The following is a 20,484-nucleotide window of genomic DNA, read 5'->3' as shown; positions in this document are numbered from 1 at the left end:
TGAATGATTCCTCGAGAAATAAATTGCTCAAGCGGGTTGCACTCTCAAGCGTTGTACACAGTTGAAGCCAGCGTGCAGGCTACTCATCTCTACTGTAACAATGTGTACTTGGTCATTTAACTGACTCGTCCCCAGTCGTCTTCACATAGCACACGGCAAAGGGAGGAGCACGCGCGCGAGGTGGGGGAGCTCCCTTATGCTCCCTTTCTTGGTATCCATCTCTCCCTCCGCTGTATCTTTGCCGTGTCAGGTCATTTAATATTTCAAATCGCCAGGTGAACAAAAAGTTCGAAATTAATAGTGGGAGTTTGAAATGGCCAATAGTGGATAAATTAAGGGCATATCGAACTAGAAATAACCAAGTCAGAATTAGCGCGGTCCTGCCGAATCAACATGGACAAACATCATCTGCGATCAAGCCATCTTAGGACAAACATGAAGCATGTGTGTAAGGTCACACATGAGTGTTTATGTTATGATTTAGGTCGCAAATATTAAACCTTAAAGTTCACTCTGTCATTCAGTTTTCTTTTGAGAAACGCAGTTACACGTGTATGGAGGAATCTAAATTGGATACTTGCATGCGGCGTTGTGTTATATTTATTTACCGTGGAGCTATTCGAAAGGTTTCAAATTACTATTGACCATCATATGCAAATTTTGGCAACTTTTAACGACGCCCTTTTTAAAAAAGCAAAATTTGTATTAATTATTAATACTTGACGCCATTACCTGTGTTATGAATAGAGACAAATTTCATTCAAGAAGAAATTAGGTTTTAAGAATTTAATGCCAAATTCACAAAAATAAAATGTTTATTTCAATCTAGATGCCATGGCGCAACACAAGGTTGCATTGCCATTTATTTACGTTAAGCTTCACGGCTCCAATGCTTTTCACGTGGAATCTTTTGTATGCCGGCTAAGGGCCTGTTTACATGGAGGTGGGGGACCCTGGGTAGGTGAGGTAACCCGCCCAGCCATGGAAAATTAGCTCGCTTTTACATGCAATCTTATTACCCCGGGATCCCCGGGTGACCTTTTCATGAGGTTAGCACGTAAACAGACAAAATGGCTTCGTTGTTTTTTTCTCTCGTTCCTTTCAGTTATTTCGTAGACTCAGTTACTGAACTTCAGAGCCAAATCCGTTTCTGTAAAAATTGAAGGCCATACAATGACATATTTTCGTAAAGAGCAAGCCAGGTCGGCCTCGAGATAAATTCCATCGAAGTTGCATATGGCATTTTGTTTTGTAATCTTTTATATTTACGGTGGATTTATCTTATTTTGTGTGGGCAGATGAAGCTACATGTATAGAAAAAGCAGGCCTTAAATGTAAGCCAGCTCTATACATCCTTGCCATCCAGTTTGAAATTACTTCTACATGTATATGTTGATGACGTGTGAAAATTAGTGTTTAGAGGTTAAACAGAGTGTTTTTGCATTTTTTTTACAAAAGCGCATGCTTTAGGTCTGGTTTATGCTTTCAAAACATCTCTCAGTGAAGAAAATAAAAATCACAACTTACAGTAGTCCATGCTGTGTTTAAGTCATTTCTCTAACATCATTCTGTCTTTTAGTCTACTAAAGCTTTATTACTGGGAATGGGGTTGTGTTCTCTTATTTCATACTCTCTTGGCGACAATTAAAACATGTTTTAAATGGTGGTTGCCCTTCTTAAAGGAGATGTCACAAGAAGAGCTTGGCCTGTATAATGCTGTGTGTACACTTGGTGTACTGTTGGCATGGAATGTAATGCCACACTGCAGCAGTATTGATGTTTTTCTGCAAATAATTGTATCAGGCCCTTTTGTCCCTGTACATGTTACAACAGGAAAGAAAAGATCTGACGGCATGGTACTCGAGTCACTTGAGGGCCACTTGGCAGGCTGCTTATTCACTTTAAAACTAAGTCTTCATACTATTAGAGCAGTCCCACGTGTAAACTATTGCTTTGATTGTTGCAGTTTAAAGAAATCGCCAAACTTAAGATTAAAAATCATGCAAAACTGTAGAAAAATCAAACTAAGCTTAAGTTTTAGATTTCTAGATGTATTGCACAATTTCAACACGTGGTCTAAACAAAATCTGGTTGAAAGTGTAACGATACGAATTTCCTCGCAATTCTTTTGCTTGTTACCAAGGCTTACATGGGAGGTCGAAAATGTTAAGTTTAAAGCGATATTTCAACTAATTTCATGGTGTTGTAAACATAAAAGAAAGGTAATAACACTTCAACGTTTAAAGGTTCATGCCTCGCAGGTTCGTAAACAGCTAATTGCACATTTTAGGGTTTATCCATGAAAAACTCAGAGAAAAACTGCAAGGATCGAAAAGGTGCCTTTCTTACCTTTTTAGCAGTGTCAAGCTTTGCCATTTTTAGTCGATTAATCCCAACTACCAGATGAAATAAATCAAGCTCGTAGACTCCACGTGCGAACACAAACGCGACTCCAAGGAAAAGGAAGATGACCGAGTACAAACTTAAACATGCAGAAGAGTGGGAACTACTTAAGAAAATCCCATGAACCTCTAGAAACCCTAAATATAAAAACATGGCGGAATTTTGCCAAAATGACATACAGAGTTGCTGGAGATTTATATTTTAAATTACTTTCCTTGCGTTTCTCGGAAAAATAATTGTTATGAAAAATGGATGCAGTTGTAGCAGTTGAATCCGATTTGAACGCCATTGTTAAGGAGGTAGGCTGTAATTATTAAAAGTTATAATTCGTAAGCAATTAAATATTTTGGGGCTTTGCAGCCTTGGAAACACACAACTGTAATATATAAATAAACCTGAATAACTTAAATGCTCTAGAATACCCTAAAAAGATCTCACATGACCTATAAATAGGGTCTAAAGTGGTCCAAAATGTCACCTTCAAACAGACAGAATCATATGCCCTCATATAATAAGCGTTATCATTGACATACTCTTAAGGTTACCATTGTTAGCGGCTACTAATTTTAGCGATTTTAGCGAGTTGGTCCAAAATCGCTAAACTCAGTACTCGCTAAAATTTGTCTCGGTCAAATTTAATACGCGTTAAATTAATACCCCCACCCGCCAGAGGAATATAAAATTAAATATAGTGGCCCTGTTCAACTATACAACAACGTCGCTCCGTACAAAACTGTGGTTACCACTACTTCAGAAGGTCGGGCAACAACGTAGGAAGGTTGGGAGAGAGCTGGGATCGCCGGCATCGTGGAGAATATGACTGATTTCCCTGACGAGGACCCACTTTGTAACATTTGCAATTCACTTTGTTCTTTCTGACAATGATAGTGTTCGTTCAATTTTAAGTGACTTTGTTTTATTACTGAAAATTTATTTCCATCTAAGGTACATGTATATATTAAAATTGGTTTTTTTTTTTTAAATTTTCGGAAAGTCGCTAAATTTAATAGTCGCTAAATCTTGCTCAGAAAATATCGCTAAAATAAGTAGTCGCTAAAAATAGTAACCTTAAGGTATATTCGATATTCATATCCATGTTACTTTTAAGGGACTCGCGCTATATAGGGAAAGCAACTTTCTAAATGCACGCGCAAAATGGTGTAAATGACGAATTTAGACCACTCAATTTCTGTAAAGAACGAAGAAATTGGTATATACTGAGGTGGCCACGTTGACACTTGATTTGTTAGTGTGAGATATTGCCTTCTTTTACTCGTTCTAAATTTGTTGATTTAAAAAAAAATGCCTGACCCGTCCTGTTTTTAATATCTAAATTAAAAGTAAATTCACTCACCGTTAATTGTATGTGATGCGTTTTTAATAGAGTCATCATTTGTTTACACCATTTTGTGCGTGCAGTTAGACAGTTGTTTTCCCTATATAGCGTGAGTCCCTTAAAAGTAACGAAAGCCATTATTTTTAATAGTATAGCGTGTACCGGGACTCTCTGTAAATTTTAGTTGTGAGTTGCACTATTAACTGTATGATTCTATGGCTCTCATTTATTTATCTTTTTTAATATCAATTTGCAAGTATCTAGATTATGTTGGATACTCAAGGACATTATCTACATTTGAGGATGAGCTCAAATTACTAGGGAAGCAATCAAACCAGATAAATACACCAAGGAATGAGTCACAGAAAACTGAAATACAGGTAGTAATCGAATGTAAGTAAACCTGTCAACTCTCACATATTATGTGTGAGTCTTACGCCTACAGATCCAAAATGTTGATCTCACGCTAACAAGCCAATTTCTCACTCCTGATTGGCAAATCGTCATTTGTTACTCTTAAACTCCATTTAATGTAAATTCAATTCAATTTCGATGAAAAAAAAGTCCAAAACTGAGCATCATTATTTGTGTTTGAGTTGACTTCACACACAACAACAATGTCTGAAAGTTGTCAAAACCTCTTCCTTGCTCTTTATTGGCAATACTTGAAAGTCATCGGAACATCTTCGGGAATCTCCAGATTTGAAATAGTTGGAATATCTTCAGAAAGTTGAAGATGGTAATCTCACGCATTTGACTTACGAAAAGTTGGCAGGTATATGTGAGTTCTGTATAATAACACAGTCCTACTCTAGTCAGTAGACCCGTATTACATTTTACCATCAGGCCTTCTTTGGAACTCTCTTTTGTTGCAACATGCCATAAAATTCCAGTTATAAGCTCTGGGCTTATACAACTTCCTTAGGGGTTTTGGGTGGGCTTATAAACGGTGGGGGTTATGTCGGGGAGGGCTTATAAGCGAAAAAAAAAAAAAACGAGCCATGGGAGTGTTGATCAAAATACGTTTTTAAGTTAAAAATGCATAATTAGAGCAACATTTAGCCCTGTTCAGTACTGGCAGAGGGGGCTTATATATATCCAGGGGGGCATATAATCAGATATATTTTTTTGTTTTCAAGTAGATGGGCCTATAACTGGGGGGCTTATAAGTGGGGGGGGGGGGTGTATAACCGGAATTTTACAGTATTTTATTAATAAAATATTGTCAATAAATTTCCAAGAAATTTTTATTACTCTTCTACTTCAGTGTATTCCTTGAACAGTCAGGTACATAGGCAATTGAAGCCCTCTTCTTATTTTACCTTAAGGTTACTATTGTTATAGTGGCTACCAATTTAAGCAATTTTTTCTAAGCAAGATTTTAGAGAAGTTTTATGAAATTTTTTTAAAAAAAATAGTGATATCGTTTAAACCAGTTTGAAATGAACATATACATGTAGCAAAGATAGAAATAAATGTTTCGTAAAAGAACAAACCCACTTGAAATAGAGGGAACATTTGGATGAGGCCCTGTTAGGTTAAATTCAGACTGGCTACACGGCTCTGAAACAGCGACATGAAGGAGCTGAAATGACGACGAACTACGAGATGCTCCGTGAAATTACGACAGCGACAAAGAAAAATTCAAAATCGACAGCGACATTGGCGCTTTTTTAAGCGGCTTGTAGGCAAAATAGCCTTTGCAGATTCACCCTTTTATGTTCCCATATATGGAATAATAATGATCCATCATTCTGAAAATGCTTCACTCCATGTTCTCTTTGAACCTGCTTAGAATAAAGGAAAACACGTCTTAGCTACTACAGTTTTTCAAAATTTTCTGGGGGAGCATGCCCCCCAACCCCCCTAGGAAGTTGTCTCCTTCTGCGTCACAAAAAAACGCTACACTGTCCCAAAACGAGTCAAAATCTCATTCTTTGCCAACAAGTTCAAAAGAGAGATTTATGAATAGATAATATTTTGGTGACAGAATTACGAGCACGTATTATTTTACACTCGACCATTTTTTATTCGAAATTCCGACAGTGACATGCGAACCTTGTGAAATTGCGACGTGAAAAGGTTTGAAATTCAGATGGGGGACATAAAGACTCCCCCTTACAGGGCCGCTTGGATTGCCAGAAAGGACAGCGTTACCTGCATCCATTTAAAAAAAAAAAAAATTCAAGTCAACAATGTTTACCGGTAATTTTGTTTTCCTTTGGGGTGGGAGTGGGGTACTTAAATTTAATGAGTATTTTAAAATTTGACCAAGACAAATTTTAGTGAGTACTAAATTAAGCGATTCTTGCCCAACTCGCTAAAAAATAAAATTAGTAGCCGTTAACAATAGTAACCTTAATTTGGTATTTAACGTTAACAAATTAATAAGGATTTTAACTTTACTTCATCCAGCACATCTTCTTTAGCTTTAATTGGTACAGCATTGTTGTCAGTGTGAATAATCCTCAAGTATCTAACTTTACATAACTTGTTTCCCAATTCATTTATTATAATTTCAAGAAAAATGGCTAAGATGAACCACTGAATGTTTCTTTTTTTGCATGTGTGTGTGTGTGTGTGTGTGTGTGTGTGTGTGTGTGTGTGAACATTGTGGCTTTCATGTCCAGAGAAAACAGAGTTATTATTTTGAAATGATCTATGAAATTCATATATTTGTACTGCGGATATACATTTTAAGCAAATGAAAGATCATCGCAGTAATGTACCCAACTTAAGCAGTTGAGAAAAGCAAGCCTGAAAAAAATTCAAGCTTGAACGGGAATCAAACCCATGACCTCTGCGATACTAGTGCAGAGCACTGCACTAGTATCGCAGAGGTCATGGGTTTGATTCCCATTCAAGCCTGAATTTTTTTCAGGCTTGCTCTTCTCAACTGCTTAAGTTGAGTACAATTTACTGCGATGATCTTTCATTTGCTTAAAATGTACATCCGCAGTACAAATATATGAATTTCATATATTCATTTCACATCTTCTCCATCCACGGGTATATTACGAACTCACAAGTGACCAGCTCCCAGTTGGCTTGATAGCTCAGTTGGTTAGAGCGCTGCACTAGTATCGCAAAGGGCATGGGTTCGATTCCCGTTCAAGCCTGAATTTTTTTCAGGCTTGCTTTTCTCAACTGCTTAAGTTGAGTACATTACTGCGATGATCTTTCATTTGCTTAAAAAGAGTTATAATTATAATTACTGTACTAGTTGTACCTATCGGTAAGTGCCAACGAGCGAAATACTCATGTTTGTTCATTAGAACAGATATTGAATGGTTTTTGATAGAACTATATTTGAAGTGACCAAAATATGGTAAATTGTATTTTAGGTAATATGCGAAAAAAGTGCTATTTCTCTGGTGTTCATAAATGACACAGGCTTGATAGCCTGCGTAGCAGGCGCCGTAGTTTCCAGCGCGCGTATTCTCGCGATCGCCCACTCTTTTAAACACACTAAAAAACGTACACAGATGTCTGCTACGCAGGCTACGGGTTTGACAGATTGATAACTCTTGACAAATCTTTAAATTCTTTTCAACCTTAAAATGTCACAAAATGTAGGCAATAATTAACTATTAAATGAGGTTTAATTAATGTTTATTAAATACAACACGCGATGGTTAAAATGTTTCCGTCCACAATAGGGATAGAACTTCTTATAAATCAAATCCCAAAATCAAAACTGCTAAGATGCTTTTTGAAAAATAATTTTCAGTAATCAGAGACAGTTATGCACAGGTCAGATTTCAGTCTCGCACGCGAAGTGTCATGTTCAGCTACGCAAAACTTGAAAAAATTTGAACAGAAAACAAAACTTGAACGGTCAGGATTATTTGGAGACAAAATTTTTATTTAAGTTAACATTACATTTGCCGTTAGAAGCAAAAAACTTTTGACTTTCTTGTGTGTATGACATGCAGTAATTTTAGTGAGCGTCGCTTTGTATTGATGTTATTCCTACGCGCAGCGAAAATGCGTGCCAAATATATATAAACGGTATTTGATTTGGAATAAATCATCGGTCAAACAATTACTATAAACACAATCAACACTAAAAGGAAGCATTTACCCGACTTCAGCTTTCTCATAAGTCAAGAAAACTCTATTTGAAGTCAACAGTCCGCTTTTGATTTTCATGTCTCTCTTCGATCGTAAATCAAAGGACTCCAAAGTCGAAAGATTATTTCATCGCTTTGAAGACCTTGATGTTCATTTTTTCGGCGGTCGAATATTCTGTAGGTTATTCTCTCTTGATTTATAATTTCCTAAAGGTGTATTTAACGGTAAAGGGATGAATGACCACATTGAAAATTTTAACAGCGAGCCGCGTGGACGCCATTTTGGTCATTTGCTCTCTAGCAAGGAGTGAGAGACTGGGAACGAGTTGGGAAGAACAATACAACCCAAATATGGGGTTTACTTACACCCAAATATGGTAAAAAAAAAGTCCCTTACGCAGAACTTAAGATTTTCTCTGCCTATACACTCTACGCACACGGCTCTATGATTCTGCCGCCTCGACAGCCTCGCCTCTTGGCTCGGCTGTCTCGTTGGCAATTAAAAATGTCAACCATTAAAACCCATCTTTACCAAGCATTCTGTGTAATTATTTTTCTTTCCGCTAGGGACAATTGACATTGGCTTTTGATGATGGAAGGTGCACAGAGTTTTTCAGAATGTGGAATGAATACATCCCTGATAGTGTTCAGGATACAGATCATGTTTGCCAGAAACTTATTTTCAACATAAATATTTACTTTGCTTTATATCCCCTAACACATGGTAACCAGGTATGAGTTCTGTTTTTCATTAAATAAATATTATTTTTTTATTATATTTTTTTTATTTTTAGTACAGTTTGCATGCGCAGTCAATTGGCCAGGTTCAATTCATTATAGATCCATATAATGCTTACACGATGAAAACTTAACTCGCTGTACACCAAATATTAAAAAAAATTTAAGATAAACGTGCACCACATGTTATTTAGCATCACCATCATTGTCATCCTCATCAACATCATCATCATACAAACAAATGTTGTTGTTTAAATTTATCTTTGATTCAAAAATTTTCAAACCAGTTTGTTATTCATTTCCCTTTGTGTCAGATTATGATAATGAATATGAGACAGTGGAAATAACAATTAACTGGTTTGAAAATTTAAACTAAAGATAAAATTAACTTACAACATATTTATATGGTATATAGTATATATGTTGTGGTTTGAAGTTTCTTTGTTAAAATTATTTCAAAGGTCTGAAGTGTGATTTTTTTACTTTTCATTGTCCCGCATTTATTATCATGATCTGTAAGAAAGGAAAATAAAAACCAAACCAAAGAAAAAAATTTAAACAACTGACAATGCGTATTTACGTGGCAAAAAATACAAGTATAATACAACAGGAAAATTTAAGAAGGTTAAAAAACAACAAGTGGTGTACGGAATAGAGAGTGTAATTCAGGATCTGAGCTTCTTACTTGATCAGTCCAAATAATCTGTCTATAGCTGTTTGCATGAACTATTTCAAATAATATAATTTTATAAAGTAAAACAGTTTCTGACAGTTTTCTTATGTCTTCTACCAACAAAATAAAAAATGTTAAGTAAAACAAACTCTAAAAATTATTGGTACAGAACTTTACTACCTGTATATGATTAGGACTCAGCTTGGGCACATCCCTCAAGGCATTAATCTGTTGGAATGGTTAACTGTTCAAGAAATTTACTTTACTTAAAAAATGATGCCAGACTCAGTCAGGGATTGATTGGTGTTTTTATTGATTTATTCTACAGAACAAGCAAGAACTGGAGCAATCAATGCAAGTGTTTAAGGCTTATCTTGAAACGAAAGGAGCTGCACTGAGCCAGACAACAGAGTTTCTTCCATATTATGCTCTCCCATTTATTCCCAATCCAACTTCACATCCATCTTTCAAACCACTATTTGCAGTAAGCATGTTTCAATAGTGTACTAATAAATGTCACAAACCGATGTTTGTTAGTGTCTGAAAGTAAAGAGGAGTTTGTACTTGGTGATGTTAAGATACATGTATGTCCACTGGACACTAGATAGGAATGTATCCATTTCATTGAGAAATACACTTTAATATCAACGAGCATTCTCACTTAAGAATGACGAGAACATGTAACAAGAACAACGTGGTATGAACGACTCATACCAGGCCCCTATCGGGCAAATCATAGTCAGTGTCCAGATCTCTCTCTAATTATATCATTCTGCTCTATCTCCCCCCAAGTCTTTAGTGTTCCTCATGTTTGTGTTGGAGGGGCAGTGAAGACTGATATCAGAGAATCGTAATTGTCAATTTGAAAGAACAAAACAAAACTAGAAAACATAATGTCATTCATATAAGTCATGTGGAAGTCTCATTGTTCGAGAAGTCCTTTTGCATTAAAATCCTGGTAGCCGCCGCAAGGCTAGTGCAGGTTTCTTTGGCCGTGCTTGAGGTGTGCCTGAGTTCGCCGGCACTGGTGCATCCACAGGGGGAGGGGATGGTGGTTCACAAATGGGTGGTGGACCTGGGCTGGCCAGTACCGATGGATTTGCAGAAGGGTGGGGCTGTGTCGTGTGCGTAGGTGGTGGCGGGGGTGCACACCCCTCTTGGTTGGGGCTGGTAAGGTCGGGACAACGCAGTGGCGTGCCAGATGGTGGTGGAGGTGGCAGCTCTGCTGGTGGTGGATTGGGCCTGGGTGGCTTGGCTGGTGTGGGGGTCAGTAGGTTAAGGTGTCGGAGGTCATCAGTGATAGTGTGCCGAGGGGGCTTGGTTTGCACAGGGATGTACTTTTTTTGAAACTTTCGGTTACGGGTGGTCATCCTGCGGGAGCCATCAACACGCACGACATATTGGTCAAACTGGCGGACCTCAATCACTACGCCTGTCTTGTCCCACTTAGTGGGGTATGGGCCTGTTTGGTTCTGGATGCGTACGTGGTCGCCAACTGCCAGGGGCAGGAGTCTCTTGATGTGCTCTGTCCATCTTTCGGCAGCTTTCATGTGGCGGTTTCGCAGAGCTTCCTCTCTCGTGGCAAGGGTGTCACTCCAGGTAGGGTGTGGTTGATAGCGGCCTGGCAGGATAGGTATAAAGTCCTTGATAGGCCTGCCGAATACACACTGTGCGGGGGAGAGCTGCGTATTAGGGTCTGGAGTGTTCCGATATTGAAGGATGGCACGCTGCAGGGAGTCGGTGTTAAGGCTGCCGTTTGGGGTAGTGTTGTCTGTGATTATCCATTTAACTGTCTTTACACCAATCTCTGCTCTGCAGTTTGAGTGGGGGAACGCCACTGATGATAGACGGTGGTGGACACCCCACTCGTTCAGGAATTGGCATGTGGCTGCTGCAGTGAATTCCGGTCCTCCATCTGTTGCACATTCATCGGGGATGCCAAACGTGGCAAATGTGCGCCGCAGGCAGTCAATCAGGCCTTTAGATCCCTCTCGTGCTCGTTCAACAATGGGCCAGTTGGAGTAGCGATCTACCACAACGAGGTAGTTGACCCCCTTGTGGTGGAAGAAGTCAGCACAGATGCATTGGAAGGGATGAGCTGGAAGAATGGTGGGTGAGGGCGGTGCACTCGGTTGGGATGGTGCCATGCGGTTACAATGGTTGCAGGTTTCCCATAGGGCAAGGATGGCTCGAGTGATGCCAGGCCAGAATACAGTGCTGTCAGCACGTGCTGTCATGGAGGTCACGCCTTGGTGTGCTGAGTGTAAGACGGTTAAGACATGCTGTCTGAGGGATGGTGGTATGACGATGCGATTCTTGTAGAGGATTACGCCATCGACTGTGTATAGGTGTTCGCGAAACTGATAGTTCTCCCGAAGGGCAGGCGGTAGCTCATGGCGGAACTGGGGGAATCCACTCTCTATGATGTCGAGTAGCTGAGTCATGTCCCCATCACTTGTTGTAGCTAGTTTGACCCTGTCCCAGGTAACGGCCATTGTGCTCACTGCTGAGGAAGCTGAGGATGCTAACTGGTCATCAATGTTGATTGAGCAGGTTCCTAGCCGAGGCTCACTCTGGCGGATGCCGGCCAGGAATGAGTGTCCTGAGGCAGCTAATTGGGGTAGAACAGCCGGGGCAGTTGTGGCTGCTGCTATGTCGTCTGGCAGGATCAGCATGTCTGGTGTGGTAGTTCCTGTAGGGTGACGGGAAATGGCATCAGCGGCTTTGTGTCGCACACCGGGGATGTGTACCATTCGGAACCGGTAATGTAACGTCTTTTCCTTAAGGTTGCGTAATCTGGCGTTAGTGATCTCCTCAAGGGACCGGTCTCCAAACACCTTAAGTAGGGGCTTGTGATCCACTGCGATGATTAGGTTGCTGCAGCCCAGGACAAAAAATCGAGCTTTGTCAAGGGCATCTGCGACGGCGAGAGCTTCTCCCTCCACTGGGGCATAACGAGATTCAGTGGCATGTGTGAAGCGGCTGCCGACTAGTGCGATTTGCCAGCCGGTGTTGCAGCAGAAGGGTTCAGTGGATGGACACTGGCAGTGTTTTTGGAATAGCCAGAAACCAATGCCACTTTTGGACCAGTCGGTTGCCAGGCAGGTCGGTTTGGATTTGTCAAAGATGCGCACGCCCTCCTCAATTTCACTAATGATTACGGACTTAGATTCCTCGAAGAGCTGGTTGAGCTCATCAGTCCACTGGAAGGGAGTTCCTGGCTGGAGTAACTGTTGGAATGGCAGCATGCGTTCATTAGCAGCAAAGGCATAGGAGACCTGGTTGATGAGTCCAAACCACGAGCGTACATCAGTGATGTTGGCTGGTTTTGGGAAGTTGCTGATGGCATTGAGGTACTTTTTGCATGGCCGCATGTTGCTTGGGGTGATCTCAAATCCAGCGAACTCCACAGTGTCGGCTCCGAACACAAACTTGTCTGGGTTAAGTATGATTCCGTTGTGTCCGCAGAGGTCGAGCCAATCCACTGCCTGGAAGAAGCTCTTTTGGAGGTCATCTGCCCAAAGGAGGGTGTCATCGATGCACTTAGTTTTGTTTCGGACGTGAGAGACAATCTCGTCAAAGCGTCTCGAGTAGCCATCACCGGAGGCGATGTAGCCCTGGGTGCTGTTTTGTAGCAGTATCGACCCCATGGGGTTATGAAAGTGGTGAGGTGGCGATCTTCCGCATGGAGGGGGACGCTGTGGTAGCCATTCCAGCAGTCAAAGACTGTCTTTTTTGTGTTACTGGGTATGGAGCGTGCTTGGTGGAAGGGGCTCTGCGTGTGGTGTGTCTCGCGTGTTGCGTGGAGGTTAAGCGCCTGGAAGTCGACTGTGCGTCAAGGCTTGCCGTTTTTTTTTGCACATACAACCATGCGGTGGCACCATGTGACAGGCTCTACTACCGGGACTTGCTCAAGCACGCCCAGTGATAAGTCCTGGTCAAGTCCTGCCTTGACATCTTCTTGCCAGTGAAGTGGTACTGGTATGGGAGTGTGGTGTGCAACCGGTTCCGCACCAGGGTCAATCATTAGCCTCATAGGGATGGTCTCCATCAGCGGTAGGGGTTGGTGCTCGCAGGTGTTGAAGGTGCTGGATTGGTAGTAATCTAGGAGCCACTGCTGCAGTTTCATCTGGTTGCTTTCCATCGCTGGAAATGGGAGTTCAGTGGGCTTGGGTGGTGGTGTTTTGCGACGTGGGCAGGTGCACGGCGAGCTGGATGCGCTCTCAGGTGCCTTGGTGCTGTCTGAGGGGGGTGTTTCTGTCGCATCGCATGCTGTGTCTGGCTCGGTCGTCTCGCCCACGGTGGGAAAGTTTTTGGTGATCATGCCCAGTGCCGTGCAGGTTTCCCGGCTCAGGAAAAGTTTGTCCGAGTCACTTGTCACATACATGAGTTGTCGACTTTCAAGGGTTGCACCGGACGGAGACCTGCCTGAGAACCTGAGGATGACAGCACCCAGGATCTTGATACCATTGTTGTTCACGGCGTGCATTTGCATGGTGACTGGGATCAGTTCTCTCTCACTCAGGCCAAGGCGACGGATGACTTTTATGCTAGCTAAGCAGCTCTGGCAGCCTGTGTCAGCCATAGCAGATAGTCGTACTGGTGTCAGCCGTGATGTGGGAGGGTTGTATCCCAGCGCTGTGTAGTCCTCTGGGTGGGCAGTTGCTGTAAGCTCGATGAATGGTTGGGACTTTGATGGTTGTCGGACCCAACAATCAGTTAGGTGGCAGTATAGGTGGTGGTCAAGTTTGACTACATCTCTGCCAGAATTGTTGCTGAGGCTTGTTGCAGTGCAGAGTGAGTCGAAGATTGCACCTTCGGTGGTATTGCCACTGGGTGGGGTAGGCTGTTGGGGTTTGGTGGACTTGTTCTTGCTGTTACACACGCTTGCAAAATGGTTTGGTCGCCCACACTGTTCGCAGATTGTGCCATAAGCAGGGCAGTCAGTTCGTCTTATCCTGGTCGGGGCGCTTCTGCCATGGCCGCGCTTGTTGCAGTAATAGCATGGGTCGTTGTTGTCTCCAGCTTTACACCGTTTAATGTCATCCTGTTTAGCACGACGGTATTGGCTGCTTGCGGCATCTACACCTTGGCTTTGCAACAGGCGGCCAGCGGATCGTTTTCCAGCCTCTTTTGCCTCTATAAATTTGAACACTTCTTCGAGGGTCATTTCCTGATTCCTTTCTCCTAGTAGATCCAGTTGTATTTCACTGTCTGCCAGGCCGCATGTTACGACGTCGCGCAAAACATTTTCTGTGTAGTTAACTTCGATTGCACAACCAGGGCAGGTGACCAAAAATTTGCAGACACCGGCTTGGCCGCGAAGGCGGGCACCAAAACTTCGGATCGTCTCGTCCCGGTCCTGGCGCATGTTGTGCAGTTGAACTCGGGCAACCATTGTATTTTCCTCCCTCACGGCAAGTTTTTTGATGGCCTCCATCACTTGATCGGCAGTTTTGTCAGTGAGGGAGCCGCCTGCGTTTCGTGTGAGGTCCTTGCGAAGCTGTTCATCGCAGCACTCAAGGAGTTGGATGACTTTATCTTTGCCTGTGACGTTGGTCGCTGCGACATAGTCGCCCCAACGGGTGAGAAAATACGACCAATCCTCGCTTGACCCTGCGGCAGAGATTGTTGGGCCCCGTACTTTTTCAAGTTTGGTGTTTGGGGCGGCGCTTGGTGCAGCAGCGGCGACTACAGGAGCGGTGTGTGTGCCTGACGAGTGAACCGAGATCAAAACAGCCGCGAGCGCGTCTGTCACCTCTTCCGTTTCGTAGGTGCATTCTGGGAACGGGCACTTGTATTTCTTCGCCATCTGCTGTGGTCTGACCTTGTTTGCTGTAATGGTTTGTCGCTACGGCAAAGGAAGGTTTGTTTCTGTGTGAAAACAAAGATGGCGGTCGCGGTCGATGGTTGTGTTCCGTGTGGCGTACGACGAAGGAATCCGCTTGTTGTCGGTGTTTCCTTCGCCTATTCACTGCTTGGTTGGACCTGTTCTCGTCATAGATAGGAATGTATCCATTTCATTGAGAAATACACTTTAATATCGACGAGCATTCTCACTTAAGAATGACGAGAACATGTAACAGAACAACATGGTACGAACGACTCGTACCAGGCCCCTATCGGGCAAATCATAGTCGGTGTCCAGATCTCTCTCTAATTATATCATTCTGCTCTAGACACCCTTTTCCAGGTATTACTTGTGCAAATCTGTGCATATAGCCATTTCTAAAATCCCTCTTGAGGCATGAATTGCAGTCCAGCATACAAAACCAAACAAATGTGTATATATGTAGGATTTGATCAGTACTTTCTTGATAAGCCCACAGATTAAATAATAAAGTTGAATTCATGTTGTTGGTATTATTTTATTCATTTACTGGATGCACGGATAAGCTACAAGAATAACTGCTGGGTTAAAAAAGAGTAGGCTCAAACAATGCCATTTATGTGTCATTATAATCGACTACAGTGAACAGATCAGAATAATTCTGAACTGATATCTTTTTGCACAAACAAGGCGAATTGATTATTGGTCTCTGTTTGAAGAGATTTCCGTGTCAACTAGACAGCAATAATTGACCAGTCAAATAAAAGTTGAAAATTGTCATAATTGTGAGCAAGTTTTCTTTCCATACTGACCAGAGCTGTACTGCATCTTGTGACATGAATATTAGCATTCAGTTTCCTTTAGTTTTATACTTTCAGTTACTTGTGTTATGTTTCAGAGTTCATGGAGTTCTGAACTCAAGAACAACTTGCAAGTGTTCCTTTCAGCAACTCTCAAATCTCAAGAAAAGCCACAACTTTACAATGTATTCAAAAGGAATTCCACAGACATAGAAAGAGAAAGGAAGCTACACAGTGAGCAGCTTAAGAAATTACAACATCAGCTAGCAACAAGAGAAGAACGATTCTCACAATACCAGAAAAGATACTCAAAAATACAGGTAATTTACACAGTTGAATAAATATACAGATTAACTTTTCCAATATAATGCTGGATCTCAAATAAAACTTGAAAAGACTCCTTGGGTATTTTGTCCAAAACTCTTGATTTTATTCAAATCTGGTATTCATAATAAATATTTGAAAATTCTGTATGTACTTATTTTCCTGTCCGAAGGCTGACTACCACAAGCTGATTGGTGTTGCTGCTGAATTAGTGGATTCACTGGAAGACACTGTCCGAGGCAAAATGGTAAGTTGAATGTACAGAATGCATGTCTTAATATATAGATTTAGGCAAGCCTAAAAGCGGAGCTCCCCGGTTATATGCCCTTTACATTTTTTTTAGAATGATTTTTAATTCGTGTTATCAGTATTCAGTACTTGATAATTAACAGAAATTGTAGCAATCAATAAACAAGAATCAATGCAATCTGGGATATCAAGTAATCAAATTTCAAAACGCTGGGCTCTGGGTCTGCGGAAAATTTTTTTGGGCCCAGGCTCCACACAGGCACCAACCTACACTTAGCAATGTAGCCATATATGTAAACCAAAGAAATGTCGAAAAGAAATGAAATGTCATTCTTTATATACCAAGCTAATATGAATGCCATCAACAATAATTATTAATCTGCAACTGATTAATTAAAAATGAAAGATAAAATATTATATCGATCATTATTAGATTCCAATTATTCAATGTTAAATAATAATTAAAATTAAATGAGCCAATGCCAGTACTTACCTAATTTGCATATCATGTACCTTTTGTTTCTCTTTCTGTAGGTGACGCCTGAGTACCTTCAAGACATTTGTTTAAGACTGTTTGCTCCCTCTGCTGGAGAATCCCTTGATGTTAGCAAGCCAGGAACAGTAAGTCTATATATAAGTTTATACCTTATTGTTACTTATTTTTGCGGGAAAATTAATTCTAAACGATTTAAATTATTGTATTTCTTATGCTAATTACATATTTTAATAATAATAATAATATTCTTTATTCAGGGAGCTCACATCACCAAAGGTGTTATTCAGGGAGGCCCTGCAAAATATTAGTTCAAATTCAAAATTAAAAGATTATTTTATTTTTGGCCAAATCTTGAAAATTAAGTCTCACAAAATATTCCTGTTCCATTTTCGCGAAATTGAGATCCTGCGAAAATAAGTAACAATAAGGTAATTGTTGTTTCTCTGTTAACCCATTGACTCCTGGAGAATTTTGATATTTTTCAAGCGTTTTTTGGACATTTTGACATTTTGGGATCGGTTTTGAGCTAATTGAGCTGCAAACTACTTAAAATACCACTCGCAACATGAAAGCATGGCTTTCTTACCACTAGCATCACATTTCGTGCCATTTTTGCTTTGGCATCTCAAAAGCTGGCAAAGTTTGGAGAGTAGTTTTTGGGTTAGAAAGTGCCCTGGTACCACTTTAGGCTTTTGCTTTTTTTTGGTTATAGTTCAAGAATTTCCGAGAAAGCACCATCTAAACAGAAAATACTTGCTATTGAGGAGCCAAGGGTGGTTGAGACAAATTCTCCTACGAGTTTTTCACTTAAATTTCTAAGCATTTTGTGGGTATGCCAAGCACAATTGACCGCATCACTCTAATTTGGGCATCATCAGAAAGATCTCCCCCACCCCCTTGCAGAGATCGAGTATAAGTAATCCTTTTTTTAATCAAAGATGATGGACAATGTCACAAGTGGAACACTGAGCAATTTTCATCACAGCGGGTTTTGCCTGGCACGGGAGCCAATAGGTTAATAATAAATTGTCAAGAAAGCAATGTTTGTATAAAAGGTAACTGGTATTTACTAAGCAAATTATTTGTTTACTAGTTACCTCACATCAAGAACACATAAAGGGTTCTGCTGCAAGTTATTTTTAAAATGTAACACATTTAACAGGGTCCCAAAGGGGTTTAGGGCTCCAGGGCTCCGGGCTAAAAAATGCAGGGCTCCAGGGCTCCAAGAAGAAAATGTCAGGGCTCCAGGGATCCAAGTCCTGCTTTGGGGCTCCAGGCTCTACTATTGTCTACACTGAGTTTGATTTTTAAAAAAATATTTTGCAACGCTTCCGACCAGTTTTGTAAACCCAAGAAGCCGTTTATCATGTCTCCAATTATTTAAAAGTGGATTAAATATTAACTTGAATAGTACACTGTGCAAGAAGCTAAGACATGTGTTGGGAACAAAGATGTCCGTTGCTGCAAACTGTAATAAACATGATTTGACACTCCAGACAATCCACACTCGAAAGTCAGAATAGAAAAGGGTCATGAATCAGATGAACAGTAAACAATATAATCTATTAAGGACAGGGTTAGTAATGAACTTATCAATCTTCATCAATAATTATTTAAATTTTCAATTGAAAGTGATCTGTCACGTTTTAGAATATTGGTACAGTTTGCTGTAACTGATACTGTACCTGCGAGCAAATAGCTGCTAAAAGGATCGTTCAGATACTCTTTAGCTGTTTTTATCACGCTCACTACAATAACAAATGAAAGCCTCAAATAAGTTGTTGCATATCATATTATTAGCTTAAGATAATCGCGTATACTTGTATTATGTACTGTCCTCTCTTCAGATTCTGTTTCTTTATGGCAGTTAACACGCACAAACTAGCAAAAAAAGCAATCAATAAACAAGAATCAATGCAATCTGGGATATCAAGTAATCAAATTTCAAAACGCTGGGCTCTGGCTCTGCGGAAAATTTTTTGGGCCCCAGGCTCCACAGCCAAAAAAGGATCAGGGCTCCAGTCAGTAAAATGATCGGGCTCCAGGCTCCAAAGCAGAAATTTCAGGGCTCCAGGGACTCCCCCTTTGAGAACCTGATTTAAGCTTACAATGTAACTCAGTGAATGAGAAAATACAGGGGGGGGGGAAAGAAACGAGGTCTGGGACCGAGTAGCGATGCTCTCACAACTTGCAAAGCGATCAATTCACGATGTAGTCAGCGGTTTTTGGAGGATGATGCAACAGGCAATCTTTTCCCGCGAAATGGAAGCTGCTATGCCGTGGAATCACTTATTATAAAGGGGTTCAATTCTCTTAACTAAAAATCTAAAAGCAGCGTGTTTATCCGAAAATTTCGTCATTGTCCTGTAGTTTTAAGAACGCAGAATTTTGTGATGCCGTGCTACTTTTCAGTGCTGAAATGCAAATTTTTGTACCACGATTTTCAACTGGCCCACATGGGGATTGTAAATGAAGTAAAACAAAGAAAGACTACGTCAACAAACATCCTCGAAACAATAGAGCAAGAACAATAGCTCCGACCAGCGCGGGAATATTCGATCGCCACGTTTTCATTACCATTCCCGTGATTGTTTTATTTCATAACAAACACCACATATTGACACCAAGAACCTTTCCGGAGATATTCGCTGCTTTAAAGACAAAACTTAGAAAGTCTTTTTTATTACTACATATATAAAATATCGAACTCTCTCACTGGTCCCATGTTGTTATTGTTTTGACAAGTTCACAAAGAAAGGAGCTGCTCATGCGTCTTAGAGACATCCGCTGACTACCGCCCCAATGATTGCTTTGCAAGTTGTGAGAGCATCGCTCAGATTTCATATAAGAGAATGTATGGGAAGTTGCTTCCCCCCCCCCTGAGAAAATACTTTCAATTGGGTTATTAAAGTCAGTTCAATCCTTAGAGATTGAGTTACCAAGTAAGCTTTCGCATTTGTTACTAATTACTCATTAAGCTGCTCATTATCATACTCATAGAATATGTACATATTGTAATTACCCTGACAATGGCATTAAACATCACTAAAAACATTTTTTTTGTTTTTTGTTGTTAGTTTCTGCTTATCTTTGCATTCCTAAACCATTTAATTGAGGGTTTTTTAAGCCACTTTTTCAAATTCTTGAGGTGGTTGCTTTTGATAGCTCTGACTGTATAATACAAAAGAGGATCACTGTGCAAAATTTTGAAGAACAGCTCCCCTTGACTGGCTGTCGGTCAATTGTCAGCGGACAGATGACTGATAATCAGCAGACAGTTGGTAGAGGGGAGCTGTTCTTCACAATTACCCATATTTCTACAAGTCACTGAGTAGTGTTTTTTATTTTGACAGGCAAGTTCAATACTAAGAGCATCACTTGTTAATGGTGGATTACCTGGGTATGGAAAGCAAAGCAGTTTCATAACTTCGTTAGTACAGCTGTGTAATTTTTTAACTATAAACACATAAGGGGTTGGTAGCCATCCATTCACTTTGCTTGTAGTTTGTGGTGTGAAAAATTTTCAATTTGTTCTACACACACAGCTCCAAACATGCCATCT

General features: G+C 40.7%; 1 protein-coding gene across 5 annotated transcripts in view; it reads left to right on the top strand.

The window, feature by feature from the left end:
- The first annotated feature begins 2,531 nt into the window (after positions 1 to 2,531).
- The window catches only part of LOC144658787 (lisH domain-containing protein ARMC9-like), a 47,425-nt gene continuing 29,472 nt past the window's right edge, over positions 2,532 to 20,484 (top strand). For 2 of the 5 annotated variants that reach the window (XM_078519261.1, XM_078519260.1), the window contains exons 1-8: positions 2,532 to 2,702; positions 3,997 to 4,119; positions 8,380 to 8,544; positions 9,552 to 9,707; positions 15,952 to 16,173; positions 16,350 to 16,424; positions 16,961 to 17,047; positions 20,276 to 20,352. In XM_078519261.1, coding sequence (XP_078375387.1) covers positions 2,652 to 2,702; positions 3,997 to 4,119; positions 8,380 to 8,544; positions 9,552 to 9,707; positions 15,952 to 16,173; positions 16,350 to 16,424; positions 16,961 to 17,047; positions 20,276 to 20,352 — 956 coding nt within the window. In that variant the 5' untranslated portion in view covers positions 2,532 to 2,651. Of the gene's footprint in view, positions 2,703 to 3,996; positions 4,133 to 8,379; positions 8,545 to 9,551; positions 9,708 to 15,951; positions 16,174 to 16,349; positions 16,425 to 16,960; positions 17,048 to 20,275; positions 20,353 to 20,484 lie in introns of those variants that run through there. The other 3 variants (XM_078519262.1, XM_078519263.1, XM_078519264.1) reach the window with 3 other exon arrangements.

This window comes from Oculina patagonica, chromosome 6, assembly GCF_052425735.1.
Source record: "Oculina patagonica isolate OP01 chromosome 6, crgOcupat, whole genome shotgun sequence".
Lineage (NCBI taxonomy): Eukaryota > Metazoa > Cnidaria > Anthozoa > Scleractinia > Oculinidae > Oculina > Oculina patagonica.
Note: the sequence above shows the minus strand (reverse complement) of the source record. Positions and strands in the feature narration are given on the sequence as shown.